The following is a 20,217-nucleotide window of genomic DNA, read 5'->3' as shown; positions in this document are numbered from 1 at the left end:
TCTGGTTAATTACGGGTCCTAGATCCCACATCTAGGTGGCGACTCTGTCAGTCTCTTTCGTGTGGAATTCGGATTGCCTTAGTGATCCCAAGTTCACAGGAAAGATTAATTCAAATCAACATTAAAATGCACACGCCAATCGCGTGGGTACGAGAGACCAAGAGAGAGAGCGCGGCGGCTCGCGCCCCACCCCTCTCGCGGGATCATGTCCCACACAAATAAACAAAATTGTTAGATCACTTATCGAGTTGAGGCACGAAGAATCTTCGTTGTCTTTAAGGCAAATCTCGCCCCCACTATGACTAATCAACGGTGCAAATTGGCGTCTCGGAGTATGCCTCTAGGATACAAGAACTCTCACTCCAGGGGTGTGCACTCACGCAACCCGGATGCCTTAGAACTTGCTTATATGAGCCAAAAAGCCTTGATCACAAAACTTAGGGAAACCAGAGAAAACAGGAAGATAAGAACGAGAACAAAATAAGAGTCCGCAAAGGATGCCTTTTCTGTTTTTCCAATTCTGATTTTAAAAAAAGTCAAAACACACGTTGGGGTGAAACGTCGCACTCTTTTAGCGCGTGAGAGACGTTTCCCAAACGGTCACTAAATCACGATTACATCGTATCTTAAATGGTAATAAAGAGTTAAGATAAAACTGAAGGTGTAAATAATTAATAAAAGATGAAGAAAAATAAAAGAAAAGAAAAAAGGCGTTGGACCCACGCACGCGCCAGGCCAGGCGGTGCGCTTGTGTGGGGTCTAGCCTAACGGGCCACTCGTTGGCTCATGCGGGAGGGACTCCCCTTTTTCTCGTTCTCATTCACAAGACAAAGGAAAGTGGAAGTATATATATGCCCACTCTCTTCCTCTCAATCTTCCCATCTAGGACTAAAGATTTTCCACATGACTTTGGCCCATTTGGAGGGAAGTTCAAATTTTGGAAGAGACTTTCAAAAGCATAAAGTAAGTCCTAAAGGACAAGCCACAAAAGGACAAAGAAAATCTCATTTGTAATTTTGAATTACAAAGAACTTTTAAAGAAATAAAAGTCAACACTAAATAGTAGAATTTTGAATTACAAACAAGTTGATAATGTGAACCAAACATTAAAATAAAATTGCAAGAAAAATCTAGTTATGTTTCTCATTCCATCTATCAATGAAAGTTTTAAAATCCCTCCTATATTATTAAACACTCCTTTCTTAAAATACACCTATATCTTGAATACAACAGTTTGGATTTGAGTTTGTTGTTGCACCACCAACACTGAAACTATACCACCGAAGAAATCCGGCGAGGCCAGTATGTCGCCGACTACCCCTAGCTCTGGAGACTCACTAAACTCAGAGAGTCCATTGAGAAGCTCTGACTTGGAACTGTGGTTTAGGCCAGTCATCATAAGATCATAGCCATTACCCATGGAATGTATCATAGTAACCATCTCCGGTCCATCTTGTACAATTTCCTCTATATAAACTACATGCTCATTCATCGAATTCCTGTATCTGAATTCCTCCAACAACTTGTTGTCGAACTCCATATCCCTCATAGAATCTTCCTTGCTATTGGCTTGAAGGAACCTCACCACGGTGAGGCTTACTTGTGGGTGCTTGGTCATTCTGGAGGCATAAGCAAGCGCCTCTCTATCATCTTTCCCACCTAAGTATATAATGGCAATGCTATATGAGAAATTATCGAGGGTAGCCCAGATTTTGTTACCGACACCCCCACGGTCGACAAGAACACCCACAGAACACGGGGCATTTTCTAGGATGCTAGGATTTACAGTTCGCAAGGCACTGTCCATCGCTTCCCTATTGCCCATGATCGTTTGTTGCTTGTAGAAAGGAATAATTATGAGGTTTACTTTCTTGTCCAAAGCAAACTTGCAGATATCTTCATGCATGGTCTTGTAAGGAGAAACCATGGTGAAGGGTTGGATGCATATTTGGCCCCCTTTGTGCTGCTCGTAATTTCGAAAGGCTTTCACGAAGTGCTCGTCATTAGTTGGGTGAGATGATTTTCGTTGGGAATCATGGGCTACGAAAACAGGAATGGAACGGCCAACGAGTTCTACAAGGTGGAAAGCGTAGACACAGATAGGGTTTTCTCTGGTGGAGTTGGACGCTTCGAGGAGGTTGATGATGGAAGGTATGTTTTCGTTGCCATGGATGCATGTTAGGATACCAAGTTCGGTGCCATACTTAAAGTGTTCAACCGTTCTTCGATTGTAGGCCAAGTATCTCCTTGAATTTCCATTTAAGATGTTCACTAGGAACGTCGTGACTGCCGTCACCATCACCGTCGAGAATACTAGACCCGGAAAAGCACTTTGAAGTATAAGCTGAAAGAGTTAGTACAAGATCCGTAAGTAAAACAAGAATTTATTGCAAATAGTAACAAACTAACACAAATGTTTAATGTTTTAATCATCACAGCAACAATGTAACTTTGCTTGTTTACTTGTAAAATAATTGCAAATTAGTTTATAAATTAAAATATTTTTTGCTAGATTTAAAAAGATTTACATACGATCGTATTTTCATTTGGTTTTGAAGTCAAATATGATTATTTATGAATAAAATTCGGTGGAATGAATTTTAGTACAAGTAAACATTCAGATTCCCAGTGACCAGAAAAACTAAGCATAGATGGGTGACCATCTAGTTTTCTTCATTTTCTAGCCCACATGTAGGGCGTGTAGAGGGTGACACTCCCGGGCACCTTAGACACGTTACATCAACTCTATATGGCTACTTAGGGTAGTTATTTTCATTTATTTCCTTGTTGGTTTATGGGGTGTCTAGTTTTGTAATTTTTCTTGTTGTGGTGGTGTGGTACCCTGATCCCGCGAGAGGGGTGTGGGGCGCGAGCCGCCGCTCTCTCTCTCTTTTGGTCTCTCGTATCCACGCGATTGGCGTGTGCATTTTAATGTTGATTTGAATTAATCTTTCCTGTGAACTTGGGATCACTAAGGCAATCCGAATTCCACACGAAAGAGACTGACAGAGTCGCCACCTAGATGTGGGATCTAGGACCCGTAATTAACCAGAAATCTAGACTCGCTACCTGGTTACGAGAATGGAAGGTATGGGGAGTTATCCGCCACATGCACCATTCCTGCCCGATAATCGGTCTTCGATTCCAAAAGCTAACTCTTTTAAATTTATTTTAAATGGCTCATTCAACTCTATGTTAATGTGCGAACTAAGTGACATGCATCCTAGAATCTAATTTCAATGTGAATCCTAGATGTGTATCTTGATTTATTAATTTGTCTGGATTCAATCTAAGTGACAGTTCTCCTAGAATTCTAATTTCATGGAAAATCCTAAGTGATTTAATTAAGCATTTACAAGAAAATTAATATATAAAACACCACAATTTGTTGTGGTGCCGACTCGCGGGTGGTATGCCGTCAGACATCCAAGCTGCCTACGTACCCAAGCCTCACTGGGATCAGAGTCGACGTAGTTCGGTGCACCTAAGCTAAGTTACATATGCCTAACTCAACTAAGACACCGACCTAGACGGGATTGACTGTTTCAACAGTTTTAAGAGAAGTTATTTAATTCAAGTTGAGGATTTTATTATCTTAGGATTTCATCGAAGATGCTATATGATTCTTATCTAAATGCAAGTTGTCCCTTAGACTAATGCAGGTTAGCCTACATCCTAGTTTACTAGGCTTGTCCTATGGAAAAGATCGGGTGACTAGTGTAACTAAACCTATGGCACGGTTGCTATACATAGCAAACGTCCGTGATGAGGCTGGACTCCTGACTCTAGGACTCCCTAAAACCTAGGACTCCCTAAAACTTAGGACACGACACGACACGACACCAGTGTTCCTAAATTGGGCTCTAAGGGTTCCTAAAGGAATTTTGAATCCACCGGCTCTTGGGAATCTCGAATTCTTTTGGGTTTGTGGAAACTTTTAGAGTTTTCTTGAAGCTTTTATTATCTGAAGGTATTTAGTGTGTTTGGTAGCTTTTAAAGTTGTTTATTTAGAAGGTTTTAGTTTCATTTGAAATTTTTAGTGGTCTTTTGGTTAATGGCTTTTAACGGATTTTTATCAGTGGATTTTAAATGGGTGAATTTTAGTTTTGTTAATTTTAGGTTGGATGTACTTTAGATTAATGTCTTTCGATTTTGGTTTGGAAAATGACGTTAACACAACCAAGTTTTGACAATTGCACAAATTCGACAAACCATTGACCATTAAAAGATCTGACAAATGCAGCCCACTAAAACTGTCGTAACTCTTTAACCGCTTGGCCAAATTCAACGTACAAACATGCGTTGGAAAGATCTTTTATAGGGCTACAACTTTGTAGTTCTCCATTGTTTGTAAATCTGTGATTTAGAGGTTCGAATTTGTGTTGCAAACAAAAGGACAGCAACATTAAACTGGAAATGCCTAAAGGTGTGCCGCAACCATTTTGGACTTAACTTTTTAACCGCTCGCTGTCTGATCTAGCACGAATACTCGTTGGAAACGGCACGAAAATATCTACTACTTTGTAGTTAACCATTTCCCACGATTCTGTTGTTTAGAGGTCGAAAAATCTGTTTAAAGTCTAACAGCTAGCACTATGACGGGAATGATATTGGCACCCCCATGTTTTCTTTTGATAGTTCTTATTTTTTTTAGTGATTAAAAGACGGTGAATATGAAAAATGGCTTGAATGGGCCTGAGATTAGATTCAAATGGGATGTTTGAAAAAGGGGTTGTTTTTATCTACTTGGCAAGGTGGGGTATGGATATTGGGTTCTTGAGATTGAGTGGGGGCTGTTGTTATCAAATTGGAGTGGGGGCTGTTGTTATCAATTGAAAGATGGAGGTTTTGTAAGCCAAATTAAATGGGTTTTGATAATTCATGTAAAATTCAAGTTTTCTTTCTTGTAAATGTTCAAAATTTTTAATGAATTGTTTTCCCAAAAGAAATCTAAATTCCCTAACAAGCCAATGATTTCAACATCCCATCGCAAATAGGTTCTAATGACCCTAACACATTAATTATATTTAGCATAAGTGAGAACATGACCAAGGCCAAACTAGTACAAAATTAAACATGACATCAACCAAAATATACGCAAAACAACACTCAATCCTACAAATATAGAAAAGAAAATAAAATTCCAAAAGACATACCTTTTTGTAGACGATATTCCATGCAAACTTATGGAGAAGAGGGATTTGGTCTAGAGAGAGGGCTTGAATTTTCTAAGAGATGGGTTCTCTCCTCTTTTCTTTTTTTTCCTTCTTTTCTTTGGTGAGATGAGAGGGTATTTATAGGAGAATGGGATAGGAGGTTAGGTGAGGTTAGGTGAGGTTAGGTAAGGTTAGGTGAGGTTAGGTGATGTTAGGTGAGGTTAGGTGAGGTTAGGTGAGGTTTGGATGGTTATGATGGGAGGAGAGGTTAGGTGAGGTTAGGTGAGGTTTGAATGGTTAGGATGAGAGGAGAGGTTAGGTGGTTTTGGATGGTTAGACCCAGGTCATGATCTGCCATTGATCTAACGATTTACGGAAATCGGGTCTCGGAATGGAATCAGGGTCCGGGCTATGAAGTGACCCTAGCTTATTTTGTCCCGATTGATGATCCGTAAAGTCAGATCAAGATATTAATGACCTAAAACATATAAATCAATGATAGAGGGGGTTCTCACATGGATTTAACACACTAATTTATTTGTTGATTAAAACAAAACAAAATGGGGTGTCTACAGATGCCCCTCTTTGGTAGAGATGACGTAGTCATTGAATACCAAAGTTAAAAATGACAGAACCATTTTGCGTAGTTTTAATCGACAAAGGACTCTCTAGACACAACGCACCTTAACATAATGCAAAACCTTAGATGAAACCCTAGAACTTGAATAATAATAAAAACTCGATGCGGCGCCGTTCACAAACGGGCAATTAGAGAATGAGATATCATTTTCGAATGGATTCTGAAGGGAAAGGACAAAGATCGCTCTCAAACAGTTTTTAGAAGGAGATGAGACGCCGCTCACAAGCGGGTTCAACGAGGATAAGAAGCATTCCCAAATGGACTTGGATAATGAGGCACCGTTCACAAACGGCCTCAAGGAGGATAGAAAACCATTCACAAATGGACTCGAGAAAAGAGGCACCGTTCACAAACGGGCTCAAGGAGAAGACAAGACCATTCACAAATGGACTCGAGAAATGAGGCACCGTTCACAAACGGGCTCAAGGAGGACGATACCATTCACAAATGGATTCGAGAAAAGAGGCACCGTTCACAAACGGGCTCAAGGAGAAGACAAGACCATTCACAAATGGACTCGAGAAATGAGGCACCGTTCACAAACGGGCTCAAGGAGGACGATACCATTCACAAATGGATTCGAGAAAAGAGGCACCATTCACAAACGGGCTCAAGGATAAGACAAGACCATTCACAAATGGACTCGAGAAATGAGGCACCATTCACAAACAGGCTCAAGGAGAAGACGAGACCATTCACAAATGGACTCGAGAAATGAGGCACCGTTCACAAACGGGCTCAAGGAGAAGACGAGACCATTCACAAATGGATTCGAGAAATGAGGCACCGTTCACAAACGGGCTCAAGGAGAAGACAAGACCATTCACAAATGGATTCGAGAAATGAGGCACCGTTCACAAACGGGCTCAAGGAGAAGACAAGACCATTCACAAATGGACTCGAGAAATGAGGCACCGTTCACAAACGGGCTCAAAGAGGACACGAGACCATTCACAAATGGACTCAGAAAATGAGGCACCGTTCACAAACGGGCTCAAGGAGAAGATGAGACCATTCACAAATGGACTCAGAGAATGAGACACCTGTTCACAAACGGGTTCGAAGAGAAGACGAGACCATTCACAAATGGACTCGAGAAATGAGGCACCGTTCACAAACGGGCTCGAAGAATTTAGGGATTTTTTTATGAACTTGAATTTGACGTAGGAATGGATTTTTATTTTTATTTTTTAATTAAGGATTTGGATTTGATAAATTTTTTTATTTTTGGAAAATGAGGTACCGTCCGCAAACGGGCTCAAGGAGAAGATGAGACCATTCACAAATGGCCTCGAGAAAAGAGGCACCGTTCACAAACGGGCTCAAAGAGGACATGAGACCATTCACAAATGGACTCAGAGAATGAGAAACATGTTCACAAACGGGTTCAAGGAGAAGACGAGACCATCCCCAAATGGCCTCGAGAAAAGAGGCACCGTTCACAAACGGGCTCAAAGAGGGCATGAGATTTTTCATGAACTTGAATTTGACGTAAGATTGGGTTTGTTTGAATCGGGGATTGGTTTTGATGAATTTTTTATTTTTGGGAAATGAGGTACCGTCCGCAAACGGGCTCAAGGAGAAGACGAGACCATTCACAAACGGCCTCGAGAAATGAGGCACCTTTCACAGAAGGGCTCAAAGAGGACATGAGATTTTTCATGAACTTGAATTTGACGTAAGATTGGATTTGTTTGAATCGGGGATTGGATTTGATGAATTTTTATTTTTGGGAAATGAGGTACCGTCCGCAAACGGGCTCAAGGAGAAGACGAGACCATTCACAAATGGGCTCGAGAAATGAGGCACCGTTCACAAACGGGCTCAACGACACAAGATAGCTTTGATTGATGAATTCAACAATGAAAAATTTAGAGATTTTTATGAATTTGAATTTGACGTAGGATTGGATTTTTTGAATTGGGGATTGGATTTGATGAATTTTTGATTTTTTGAGAAATGAGGCACCGTCCACAAACGGGCTCAAGGAGGACATGAGACCGTTCATAAATGAACTCAGAAAATGAGGCACCGTTCACAAATGGGCTCAAGGAGAAGACGAAACCATTCACAAATGGACTCGAGAGATGAGGCACCGTTCACAAACGGGCTCAAGGAGAAGACGAGGCCATTTGCAAATGGGCTCGAGAAAAGAGGTACCGTTCACAAACGGGCTCGAAGAATTTAGAGATTTTCCATGAACTTGAATTTGACGTAAGATTGGATTTTTTATTTTTTATTTAATTAAGGATTTGGATTTGATAATTTTTTTTATTTTTGGAAAATGAGGTACCGTCCGCAAACGGGCTCAAGGAGAAGATGAGACCATTCACAAATGGCCTCGAGAAAAGAGGCACCGTTCACAAACGGGCTCAAAGAGGACATGAGACCATTCACAAATGGACTCAGAGAATGAGAAACCTGTTCACAAACGGGTTCAAGGAGAAGACGAGACCATTCACAAATGGACTCGAGAAATGATGCACCTTTCACAAAAGGGCTCAAAGAGGACATGAGATTTTTCATGAACTTGAATTTGACGTAAGATTGGATTTGTTTGAATCGGGGATTGGATTTGATGAATTTTTTTTATTTTTGAGAAATGAGGTACCGTCCGCAAACGGGCTCAAGGAAAAGACGAGACCATTCACAAATGGCCTCGAGAAAAGAGGCACCGTTCACAAACGGGCTCAAAGAATTTAGAGGTTTTCATGAATTTGAATTCGACGTAGAATTGGATTTTTTTTTAATTAAGGATTTGGATTTGATAAATTTTTTTTATTTTTGGAAAATGAGGTACCGTCCGCAAACGGGCTCAAGGAGAAGATGAGACCATTCACAAATGGCCTCGAGAAAAGAGGCACCGTTCACAAACGGGCTCAAAGAGGACATGAGACCATTCACAAATGGACTCAGAGAATGAGAAACCTGTTCACAAACGGGTTCAGGGAGAAGACGAGACCATTCACAAATGGACTCGAGAAATGAGGCACCTTTCACAAAAGGGCTCAAAGAGGACATGAGATTTTTCATGAACTTGAATTTGACGTAAGATTGGATTTGTTTGAATCAGGGATTGGATTTGATGAATTTTTATTTTTGGGAAATGATGTACCGTCAGCAAACGGGCTCAAGGAGAAGACGAGACCATTCACAAATGGCCTCGAGAAAAGAGGCACCGTTCACAAACGGGCTCGAAGAATTTAGAGGTTTTCATGAATTTGAATTTGACGTAGAATTGGATTTGATGAATTTTGGATTTTTTTTTTTTTTTTTTTTTTTTGAACTCAATGAAATCGGGGACATTATAGATCGCGCCCAGTAAAGACAGTGGAAACCAAGACTTTGACGAATGATGAGACGACCAACCTTATGAACGAAGAACCATTAGTAACAAGAATGGATTAGGAACACTTTTATGAAACTTCAACAAGATTTTTCTCAATGAGACTGTTGGTCTTGTCTTCTGGGGATTTTGATAACTGAAACCTTGAACAAGACAGTTGAGATTGGTAATTTAGAACAATGGCTCTCTTGGATATAATCATGGAAAAGTGGGATTTGCCTCTTGACAGGTGTTTAGATAAACATTTCTTGACCAGGATAGTATTTAACAACTGGAAGGAGATTCCGAATTTTAATGGTTCATCTTTCTGAGAAATTGGCTCAACCACCATTGCATCTGGGGCTCTTCCAAGCTTAAGGTGCCTTCCTGGGGTATGATCTTTTTACGAAAGTTGGGCTTTCTGATGTTTCTACTTCTGAACTCTTCTGAGTTGATCTTCTTTGAAATGTAGCTGTTTGACTAGATTCTCGAACTCCTTCATACGATCGCAGGGAGCTGACGAGGCTGGGCCTTCTTCACCGAGACAGTTGCATCATTTGGACACCAGGACGACGATTGACTCTTTCTAAAGAGAAAACTTAGATAAAATGCACTACTCAAAAGATTGAGCAGCTCTGAAGGAGTGAACATAGAATGACAAAGATTGACTGACTACACTGACAGACACAGTAATACTTCTGACTTAGTTAATATTTTATTTGGTAAGTCTATCCTTTCAAGGAATATTTTTTTCAATTGGTGCACATGGGACTTCTTCCTTGAAACAGTAATGCCTCAAGGATTTAATTACGCCCCTTAAGATTGCTTAGCTTCAATGCCCCCAGTTTTGAGGATATCACTTGAATTTGCTTGAATTTCAGTTGATCTTCAGTCTTGATACCGGCTGTAGCCTTCTTATACTGATTCTCTTACCGTGACCAAGTTACCTCTTCAGGGTTTTTAACTTGGCGGACCGCGCTAGCCTTAACTTTTGCCTGAACCACCTTTCTAGGTTTTCGATCCAGCAGGCTATCCCCTTAGTTTTTGCCTAAGCCGCCCTTTCGGGTTTTCAACTTAGCAGGGAAATGATCTTAAATTTTGCCTAGACCGCCCTTTCAGGTTTTCAGTCTAGCAGATCTTCAAACTCCGTCCTTTTTTTTCTTTTTGTGTTTCGGGACCTAGATCATTAAATCTGAACACCGGAGGGACTTTATAGGTAGGATAGGGCTTTTCAAAGAATGGCTTAAGGTTTCAACAAAGATTTCGACCGAACCTGTGAACAGGTTGCCTACATATCAGGTTGTGTGTAGTTCAGGGCGAATGCCCCTAGTTTGAAGATAAATTGTTCGAATGTTTATTGATTTTTCTTTTTTTTTTCTGGAAAAATTGACTTCTCTTCTTTAGGAACTTGTCCCTCTTTTTTTCTGAAAGGATTGAATTTCTTTTTCTTTTTTTTTCTTTTTTTTGGATCGACTGAATTGCTTTTCTTTTTTGAATCGACCGAACTCAGTTTAACCGAGCTGCCTACGTACCCCAGTGTAGGGATCAGGTCTCGCGTAGTTCGGGGCAGATGCCCCTAGTTTGATGGGTTTTCAAGAAAATTTCATTCAGGCTCAAAGGGTTTGCAAACAGGTATTTGTTTTGACATTGGGTTCTGATTTTGGGATTTATTCGGCCAAAGGAGGCCTTCCGATGTTCAAATTGGGAATCGATCTAGGTTGATGAGTTTTCTTTTTTATTATTTCTTTTCTTTTTTTTCTTCTTTTTTTTTCGAAGTTTGACGGCATTTCCAGGTAAGAGATAATGGATCTTCTTCTTTTAAGATTCTAATATGTGCTTTCGATTTTCATAGAGCGAAATATGTTCTTTGACATCCTCCATCTATGGATTCGTAATTCTTGATATCTGATGACCACTTTTCAATACATGCTCTTGAACTTCTTATCTTGAATTTGTTAGCTTCATGTTATGAATTTGAGAACCAAGGTCATTGATTGGAAATATGAAAGTTGTTTCCACTCTATGCCCCTTGTATAGCATATATCTTCTCACTTTCTTCATTTTCTTTGAGCTTTCCATCTATGTCTTGCCCCTGGTATCGGTTGTAGCTTTTCTAGACAATCTTCTTATTCTTGAAATAATTTTATCAATTCTTCACACTCTTTAGAGGGTAATGTATTTTCAATCGGCATTCACTGAATCAAAGTTTCAGTGCCAGTGTTTATCATTTCAATTTCATCTTTGAAAGGTTGGGATTGGCGCTCCTCCTCTCGTTCAAGTAATTGCTGTGACTCAAGTGGAGTTTCGTCAATTTTGTCCTCATTTGAGGAGGGAGTCTTATTTTAAGATCAGAAGCACACTTAAGAAACAGACACAAGTGAACTTTTTGGAACTGACTGAAATTTTATTTAAAGAAAAGCTATTACATCAGACGACCTATCCTGAACATGCTCAGGATTCACAACTCTAAATAAGAAAGGGAAACAGAAGATAACTTGCCTGGACTAGGCATTGACCTTTAACTGTAAGACCGGACTCAACAATTATACTGACCATGATGACTGACTCAACATAAAATAGTAAGTGACTAAAACTTTAACTGCTGCAACTGTTTGGCGTTGAAGGCTCGGCGAAGGCTGGTTCGTTCTGAACATCATCATGGCTGATACTTTCAATTTTGGACAATGATGACTGATTCGCATAGGGAAATGCCCCTAGCTCAATGATTCTGAGAGTGAACTCTGAAGGACTTAGCAAAATAATCTTGAAAAAGGTAGCCCCTAGAGGAGGAACAGACCAGGGGTACAAGCAAGATTGGATTATCTGGACCAGGCATGATCAGATCATGAGAACGCATAATCGAAAGATTGTGAGATTCTGCATCTGCCAGTTAGGGGATGGCATGAAGATACGATCGAATCGTATGACAGAAGAACGAAAGACGCACGATCAAAAGATTAGATGAGATAGCATAAGATTGCTTTCAACGGATAGATCATGAATGACTAATCCTATGAGATCTTTGAAAATTATGGGATTTATATCCTAACCCAAAGGGAAATTTTTTTTTTTTTTTTTTTCACATTTTATCAGTGTTACCTGAAGGCATCAACCCTAATCCTAATCTATCGGAGTGGAGAGAGAATCTCGACTCATGACTTTGTTCGTGTATCTAAGGACCGATCGTGACCATTGGAAGATGGACCACGGCCTAATCTAGACACCAATGGGTAGGATATCCTAAACTAGGCTCACACACATGATGCACATGTGTTCGTATACTACATGCATGTGTGGGTTAATCTAGGGTTAAGGCCAAGAGTTCCCTTAGCGCGAATCCCTGTTCGATATACTGTACCAGTGTCCGGCGTATCAGTACGTGAACAAGAGATCCGTTTACGTACCATAAAGGTACTAGGCTAAGGGTGGAATGCTTCTATAGCACAGAGGCACCAGGTGATGAAATCCCAGTCAACCATGCTAGATAACACTCCGGGTTCCTAAAATAGGACGTGTGTGCACGTGAGATGCAAGAGTTTAGATGCAAGTGATGTAAGTGTGTGCAATATGTTTGCGCAATCTATGATGCCCTCAGGTTTTGTTAGGTTAAGTTCGAGTAAAATGTGATGAGAAAATAAAACAAGACAAACTAATCTAACAAGTATAGAGTTTTTATGAGCCAGTTAAATTAAATTCAAATGAATTATCTTTTGAAATTTTAATGAAGTTAGGTGGTCCCCAGCAGAGTCGCCAGACTGTGGTACCCTGATCCCGCGAGAGGGGTGTGGGGCGCGAGCCGCCGCTCTCTCTCTCTTTTGGTCTCTCGTATCCACGCGATTGGCGTGTGCATTTTAATGTTGATTTGAATTAATCTTTCCTGTGAACTTGGGATCACTAAGGCAATCCGAATTCCACACGAAAGAGACTGACAGAGTCGCCACCTAGATGTGGGATCTAGGACCCGTAATTAACCAGAAATCTAGACTCGCTACCTGGTTACGAGAATGGAAGGTATGGGGAGTTATCCGCCACATGCACCATTCCTGCCCGATAATCGGTCTTCGATTCCAAAAGCTAACTCTTTTAAATTTATTTTAAATGGCTCATTCAACTCTATGTTAATGTGCGAACTAAGTGACATGCATCCTAGAATCTAATTTCAATGTGAATCCTAGATGTGTATCTTGATTTATTAATTTGTCTGGATTCAATCTAAGTGACAGTTCTCCTAGAATTCTAATTTCATGGAAAATCCTAAGTGATTTAATTAAGCATTTACAAGAAAATTAATATATAAAACACCACAATTTGTTGTGGTGCCGACTCGCGGGTGGTATGCCGTCAGACATCCAAGCTGCCTACGTACCCAAGCCTCACTGGGATCAGAGTCGACGTAGTTCGGTGCACCTAAGCTAAGTTACATATGCCTAACTCAACTAAGACACCGACCTAGACGGGATTGACTGTTTCAACAGTTTTAAGAGAAGTTATTTAATTCAAGTTGAGGATTTTATTATCTTAGGATTTCATCGAAGATGCTATATGATTCTTATCTAAATGCAAGTTGTCCCTTAGACTAATGCAGGTTAGCCTACATCCTAGTTTACTAGGCTTGTCCTATGGAAAAGATCGGGTGACTAGTGTAACTAAACCTATGGCACGGTTGCTATACATAGCAAACGTCCGTGATGAGGCTGGACTCCTGACTCTAGGACTCCCTAAAACCTAGGACTCCCTAAAACTTAGGACACGACACGACACGACACCAGTGTTCCTAAATTGGGCTCTAAGGGTTCCTAAAGGAATTTTGAATCCACCGGCTCTTGGGAATCTCGAATTCTTTTGGGTTTGTGGAAACTTTTAGAGTTTTCTTGAAGCTTTTATTATCTGAAGGTATTTAGTGTGTTTGGTAGCTTTTAAAGTTGTTTATTTAGAAGGTTTTAGTTTCATTTGAAATTTTTAGTGGTCTTTTGGTTAATGGCTTTTAACGGATTTTTATCAGTGGATTTTAAATGGGTGAATTTTAGTTTTGTTAATTTTAGGTTGGATGTACTTTAGATTAATGTCTTTCGATTTTGGTTTGGAAAATGACGTTAACACAACCAAGTTTTGACAATTGCACAAATTCGACAAACCATTGACCATTAAAAGATCTGACAAATGCAGCCCACTAAAACTGTCGTAACTCTTTAACCGCTTGGCCAAATTCAACGTACAAACATGCGTTGGAAAGATCTTTTATAGGGCTACAACTTTGTAGTTCTCCATTGTTTGTAAATCTGTGATTTAGAGGTTCGAATTTGTGTTGCAAACAAAAGGACAGCAACATTAAACTGGAAATGCCTAAAGGTGTGCCGCAACCATTTTGGACTTAACTTTTTAACCGCTCGCTGTCTGATCTAGCACGAATACTCGTTGGAAACGGCACGAAAATATCTACTACTTTGTAGTTAACCATTTCCCACGATTCTGTTGTTTAGAGGTCGAAAAATCTGTTTAAAGTCTAACAGCTAGCACTATGACGGGAATGATATTGGCACCCCCATGTTTTCTTTTGATAGTTCTTATTTTTTTTAGTGATTAAAAGACGGTGAATATGAAAAATGGCTTGAATGGGCCTGAGATTAGATTCAAATGGGATGTTTGAAAAAGGGGTTGTTTTTATCTACTTGGCAAGGTGGGGTATGGATATTGGGTTCTTGAGATTGAGTGGGGGCTGTTGTTATCAAATTGGAGTGGGGGCTGTTGTTATCAATTGAAAGATGGAGGTTTTGTAAGCCAAATTAAATGGGTTTTGATAATTCATGTAAAATTCAAGTTTTCTTTCTTGTAAATGTTCAAAATTTTTAATGAATTGTTTTCCCAAAAGAAATCTAAATTCCCTAACAAGCCAATGATTTCAACATCCCATCGCAAATAGGTTCTAATGACCCTAACACATTAATTATATTTAGCATAAGTGAGAACATGACCAAGGCCAAACTAGTACAAAATTAAACATGACATCAACCAAAATATACGCAAAACAACACTCAATCCTACAAATATAGAAAAGAAAATAAAATTCCAAAAGACATACCTTTTTGTAGACGATATTCCATGCAAACTTATGGAGAAGAGGGATTTGGTCTAGAGAGAGGGCTTGAATTTTCTAAGAGAGGGGTTCTCTCCTCTTTTCTTTTTTTTCCTTCTTTTCTTTGGTGAGATGAGAGGGTATTTATAGGAGAATGGGATAGGAGGTTAGGTGAGGTTAGGTGAGGTTAGGTAAGGTTAGGTGAGGTTAGGTGATGTTAGGTGAGGTTAGGTGAGGTTAGGTGAGGTTTGGATGGTTATGATGGGAGGAGAGGTTAGGTGAGGTTAGGTGAGGTTTGAATGGTTAGGATGAGAGGAGAGGTTAGGTGGTTTTGGATGGTTAGACCCAGGTCATGATCTGCCATTGATCTAACGATTTACGGAAATCGGGTCTCGGAATGGAATCAGGGTCCGGGCTATGAAGTGACCCTAGCTTATTTTGTCCCGATTGATGATCCGTAAAGTCAGATCAAGATATTAATGACCTAAAACATATAAATCAATGATAGAGGGGGTTCTCACATGGATTTAACACACTAATTTATTTGTTGATTAAAACAAAACAAAATGGGGTGTCTACAGGTGGTATTTTTCCATAATTGTGCGTAAGGGTAGTATGGTCATTTTCTTATATTGAGGATGCCGGTATAAGGCCTCTTTCCCTCTTTTTTTTGTAGTTTTTATTTGAATTTGAATGAAGCAGATCTGAGATTTGGTTTCTTGGAGGGAATTCCTTTGCTTGTGCAATGATCTTTTCTTTGTATCTTTGAGATTAAAGAGTTGTAAGGATGTTGGTGCTTTTCTCTTATATATCTCCTATCTTTTCTTGTTCCAATGAAAGATTGTCATTGTGCAAGAGTTCTTGCGTCACTTGGCAAGATCTGAAGTCAATTAGATGAAAATTCATCATGAAATCAACTAGATGTGCAAATATGTCTGAGAAATGCATCCTAAGTGTTCAACTTGTGGTGAATCCGAAGTTTCTCCTTATGAATTTGGTGAGATCTTCCTCGGAATTTCCGTGTTCTACAATTGATGATACCTCATAAATAAGTTTTCGCTCAGATCTAAGATTTAGCATTTGTTCTTGAGCTTGAATTGCAAGCATTTCACAAAATTCTGAAGAAATTTTAGAATTATAGTGCCTCATTGATCCATATCTCACTCATTACTTGGATTTTGTCTACGATTTTTTTTTTCAAAAAAATTCCTTATTTCATCAGGGAAAAATTCTAAAAGAAATGGATCGAAATCTTGGTGAAAATCATGTCACAAGAAGCATTAGTCCCTAGACTGGGCAGAATGCAAAAATCTGCATATGTTCCTAGCTTTACCACCGTGGTCATCAACACGCAAATTACAATTAGGCAATTTGGGCATCCAAACACACCCATCTCTATCAACAGCAAGAAAGAGAATCTCTCTCTCTCTCTCTCTCTCTCTCTCTCTCTCTCTCTCTCTCTCTCTCTCTCTCTCTCTCTCTCTCTCTCTCTCTCTCTCTCAATAGATGCATACCAGAAGTTGAATATATGGATACCCAAATTGCAATTGATTTAGGTGCCCAACCATCCAAATGAACACACTTTATCCAAAAAGGAAAAAGAGAAAATAGGAAAGGGTAGAGGTATTTTACCTTGTCAGCAACCCAATGACTATATGTGAATAACTCCATAATGCCTCTGAAGTTCATGATGAGACCAAGTGAAATCGTATCATTCCAAGACATCTTGTAAAAGAGGCAAGCCAATATAGTCCCCACCGTCTTCCCAATGTATCCACTACAGATGATGATCTGCAACGCCCACCAGCTCTTCCATGAAGAGTCTAAAAAAATATTAGTCAATCTACCCATACCAATGAAGTAAAATGGTAGAAAAAAGATGTTATTGATAGTCTCATAACTTCTCACAATCGCCGCTCCCAAAGGCAACCCATCCGGTACCGCCAACCCCAAAAACAAAAGCCCATCAGCTAGTCTTCCACCCAGAAAGTCACAAAAGAAGGTCACAACAAAGACCGATAAGAGGATGGGTGCAATGTACCTCTTCTCCACTAGTCTACCATTGGGTGTTCGTTTAACAATCGACTTCATCACGGGCCGAAAGACATAGATTATGATGATTAATAGTATAGCCAAGGACACTAAGTAGGACATCAACATCAAAGGATTCCCCTTACTACGTCTTAAGGATTCGTCAAATATGAAGCCCACCCATGCAATCAAATCGGTGATCATTGATGCGGCCATGGCAAGTCGACCTAGATCAGAATTGAGGAGGTTGAACTCAGCAAGGATGGGGTGGGCAACAGGAAAGTTTGTTACTGCAATCGTTGTAGCTAAGATGTTATAGAATCCAAAGCCTCCTATGTCTGCCACTACATTTACATGTTTGCCAATGATGGAAGCCATAGATAATGTTGATCCAAGAGAAAGGGACCATCCAGAAAGTGCAATAACCACTGCCTTTCTTCCTGATTTTTTTAACAAGCTTGGGTCTTGCTTTACTCCGCTGAGGAAAAGGAAACTAAGGGTTCCAATCTTAGAGAATGTTGTAGTCATGTATTGACTACTTAGCGGAAACGCCCATGTGGCAAACATTTTGTTGCGTCCAAGAAATGATGGGCCAAGAATGACACCGCCCTGGGAGGAATCAAAGAATTATAACATGTTCAAATAAAGAAGTAATTAAAAGAAGAGGAAGAAGAAGATAATGATAATGAAACTTGTGAAGAAAGATTTTAGGCATGGGCCCAGGCAGGGGCGGAGCCACATATAGCGTGGGGGTGGCCATGGCCCCCAAACGACTTGCAAAATCCCTTTTATAGTATGATTTCTGTTCATTATTTTGTTGAGTGTAGTGGTCACGGCCCCCCAATGACCAATGCATGCAAAGTGTAAATTAGTCCCCACATTGTAAATTTCTTGCTCCGCCCCAGGGCCTAGGTCCTTAGATAAATTTCACGTAAAAAAACTTACAATAATCAGTGAGACAATTTCTGGTTGTTTGAGTGGCTTGAGAAGGAGTCGAACTATGCTCATGATCATGGTCATGACAAAGACTTGAAAACAAAAGATAGAGACGTCGTGAGTGAAAGGGGTATCACCATTATATACACCGACTGAATTGGGTGTAGTCCGGGGAAAGCACAAGGGTGCAGGAACCATTGATATGTTATTTTGAACATGGAGGTGGTACGAGATAACCCCCATTGCCACAACCTTGAATGTCTTTTCCCCTCTTTCAAGATGAAGAAGAAAAGAAAATGTAAGCAAGCAATGGAGAGAGAGCCCAATGGAGAAGAGAAAGGGGGGTGGAATGGGGAGGGAGAGGGAGAGAGAGATGAGAGGAGGAGAGAAAACCTCGTGAAGAAAAAAAAATAACTCCTTTGAGAAACGGCATCAAAATAATGAAAACATGGAGGATGTTTGACTGTTTCCTAACAGCCACGATTTTTGGGCCCACAGTTATTGTGTGATCGGCCCACAGTCAAAGACTGATTATTGGACTCACAAGCGGTTCTCGACATCCAAAACAAACAGGGCCGTTTTGAGTCCAATAATCCGTTCTGCTCACTGTCAGTTCTTAACATCCAAAACAAACTGGGCCTAAATCAACCAAAAGGGTGTGTCATATCAAAACAAGAGGTGCAAAAAACAATTCCCTTCTTTAATATCTTATCTCCTTTTCAGAACTTTAATTACACCTTCTTGCCTTGTTACGTACGTGCTTACGGGTGCAAAACATAGAATATTCACAGAGAGGACCGCATCTTTTTTTTACTTCTTTTTCTCATCACTTGGAATAGTGCTTAACAGGTAGGATGGTTTTTCTTGATGGGCAACGAGGCCCAGCCCATGTTAGGATGGATATGGGCCTTGATTAATGGTCCACAAACCAAACATGGGCTGATCTTGAACCTTAAAGGAAGGCCTCTTGGGCAGTTACTATGGCATGTTATTCAGTTGTAGAGAATTTCATTCTCTGTTTTTTTTTCTTTCTCCACTGTGGAAAATCCGCATAAGCCATTCCATAAATGGTTGCTAAGGATTATGTGAATGTGCTTTTGTGTGGCTATGAAGCATAAATATTTTAAGGGTGTGATCATACCAACACGAATGCACTTATTCAATTGGGATTGTGGCTCTAGCTCAATTGCTCAAAACTTTGTTTTTGTAGCTCTCGAGGTTGGAGGTTCAATTCCAGCTTACCTACCAAAAAAGCATAAATATTTTTAAATTAAGTGCATGAGAAGCCTGGTCCAACCCACCCACATGATATTAGTCCAGATTCAGACCCTTTAGCTGGTAGACCTTATAGTAGAAAAGAGACAACTAGAAAATGACACTTATCGAATGATCCCTACTATTTATTACGTGTCTTACAAATGGCCGCCATGAAAAAAATGAACAAAATTCCTCGATAAATTTCTATGATAAATTGGTTAGAGATCAAAGCTAGATGCAATTGTCAAGTTATGTCATTTTCAAGTTGTGGGGCCCTGGGCTCGAGCCCGTTATCATTCCCTTATTGGGTGGATATGGATTTATCTTTGTAAAACATGCGGGCGCTTGGGTCGTGTTGAAGAATAAAAGATTAAATAACGTCATCTCCAAAGGCTTAAGCTTTTGTAGTAATTGATTGTTTCACACGGTATCAGGGCAAATGTCTTGGATTCAAAACTCCTTGATATTAAAAATCCACATGTAATGGCTAACCTAAAAGAATGGCCACTTGTAGGGCAACCCTAAAAAGAGGTGCCACACGTGAGGAGTGTTGAAGTATAAAAGATTAAATTAGGCCATCTGGCCCATCTCCAATGGCTTAAGCTTTTGAAGCAATTGGTAGTTTCACAAGTTGGGCTGGGCTTTACTATGGGCTCACACCAGCGATATCCAGCCCACTCAGAAACCAAATTACATGGGAGAAAACATGTGAATGGATGTGTTTAAAGAGAAGAAAAAAAAACCAATCTTAGGACAAGCATAACGTAAAAGGGTGACGGGAAGAATTACCATTGACTTG

The 20,217-nt window shown here is 40.0% G+C and overlaps 1 protein-coding gene across 1 annotated transcript; it reads right to left on the bottom strand.

The window, feature by feature from the left end:
- Positions 1–1,115: 1,115 nt before the first annotated feature.
- LOC143845935 (cation/H(+) antiporter 15-like) lies at positions 1,116–18,297 on the bottom strand. Its single transcript, XM_077354330.1, has 3 exons — positions 18,171–18,297; positions 16,827–17,834; positions 1,116–2,344 (listed from the first exon to the last, which is right to left on the bottom strand). Exons 1-3 carry the CDS (start codon positions 18,243–18,245, stop codon positions 1,214–1,216), a joined length of 2,214 nt encoding a protein of 737 aa, XP_077210445.1. The 5' UTR covers positions 18,246–18,297; the 3' UTR covers positions 1,116–1,213.
- Positions 18,298–20,217: the final 1,920 nt, after the last annotated feature.

Source organism: Tasmannia lanceolata, unplaced genomic scaffold (genome assembly GCF_043159265.1).
Source record: "Tasmannia lanceolata isolate RefF3 unplaced genomic scaffold, GAP_Taslan_0.1 ptg000015l, whole genome shotgun sequence".
Taxonomy (NCBI): domain Eukaryota; kingdom Viridiplantae; phylum Streptophyta; class Magnoliopsida; order Canellales; family Winteraceae; genus Tasmannia; species Tasmannia lanceolata.
Note: the sequence above shows the minus strand (reverse complement) of the source record. Positions and strands in the feature narration are given on the sequence as shown.

Coding starts and splice junctions, on each gene's coding strand:
- LOC143845935 (XM_077354330.1), bottom strand. CDS start 18,245: ATGACCATGATCATGAGCATAGTTCGACTCCTTCTCAAGCCACTCAAA. Junction 17,835..18,170: donor AAATTGTCTCACTGATTATT/GTAAGTTTTTTT, acceptor GATTCCTCCCAG/GGCGGTGTCATTCTTGGCCC. Junction 2,345..16,826: donor GTCATTGGGTTGCTGACAAG/GTAAAATACCTC, acceptor TAACTCTTTCAG/CTTATACTTCAAAGTGCTTT.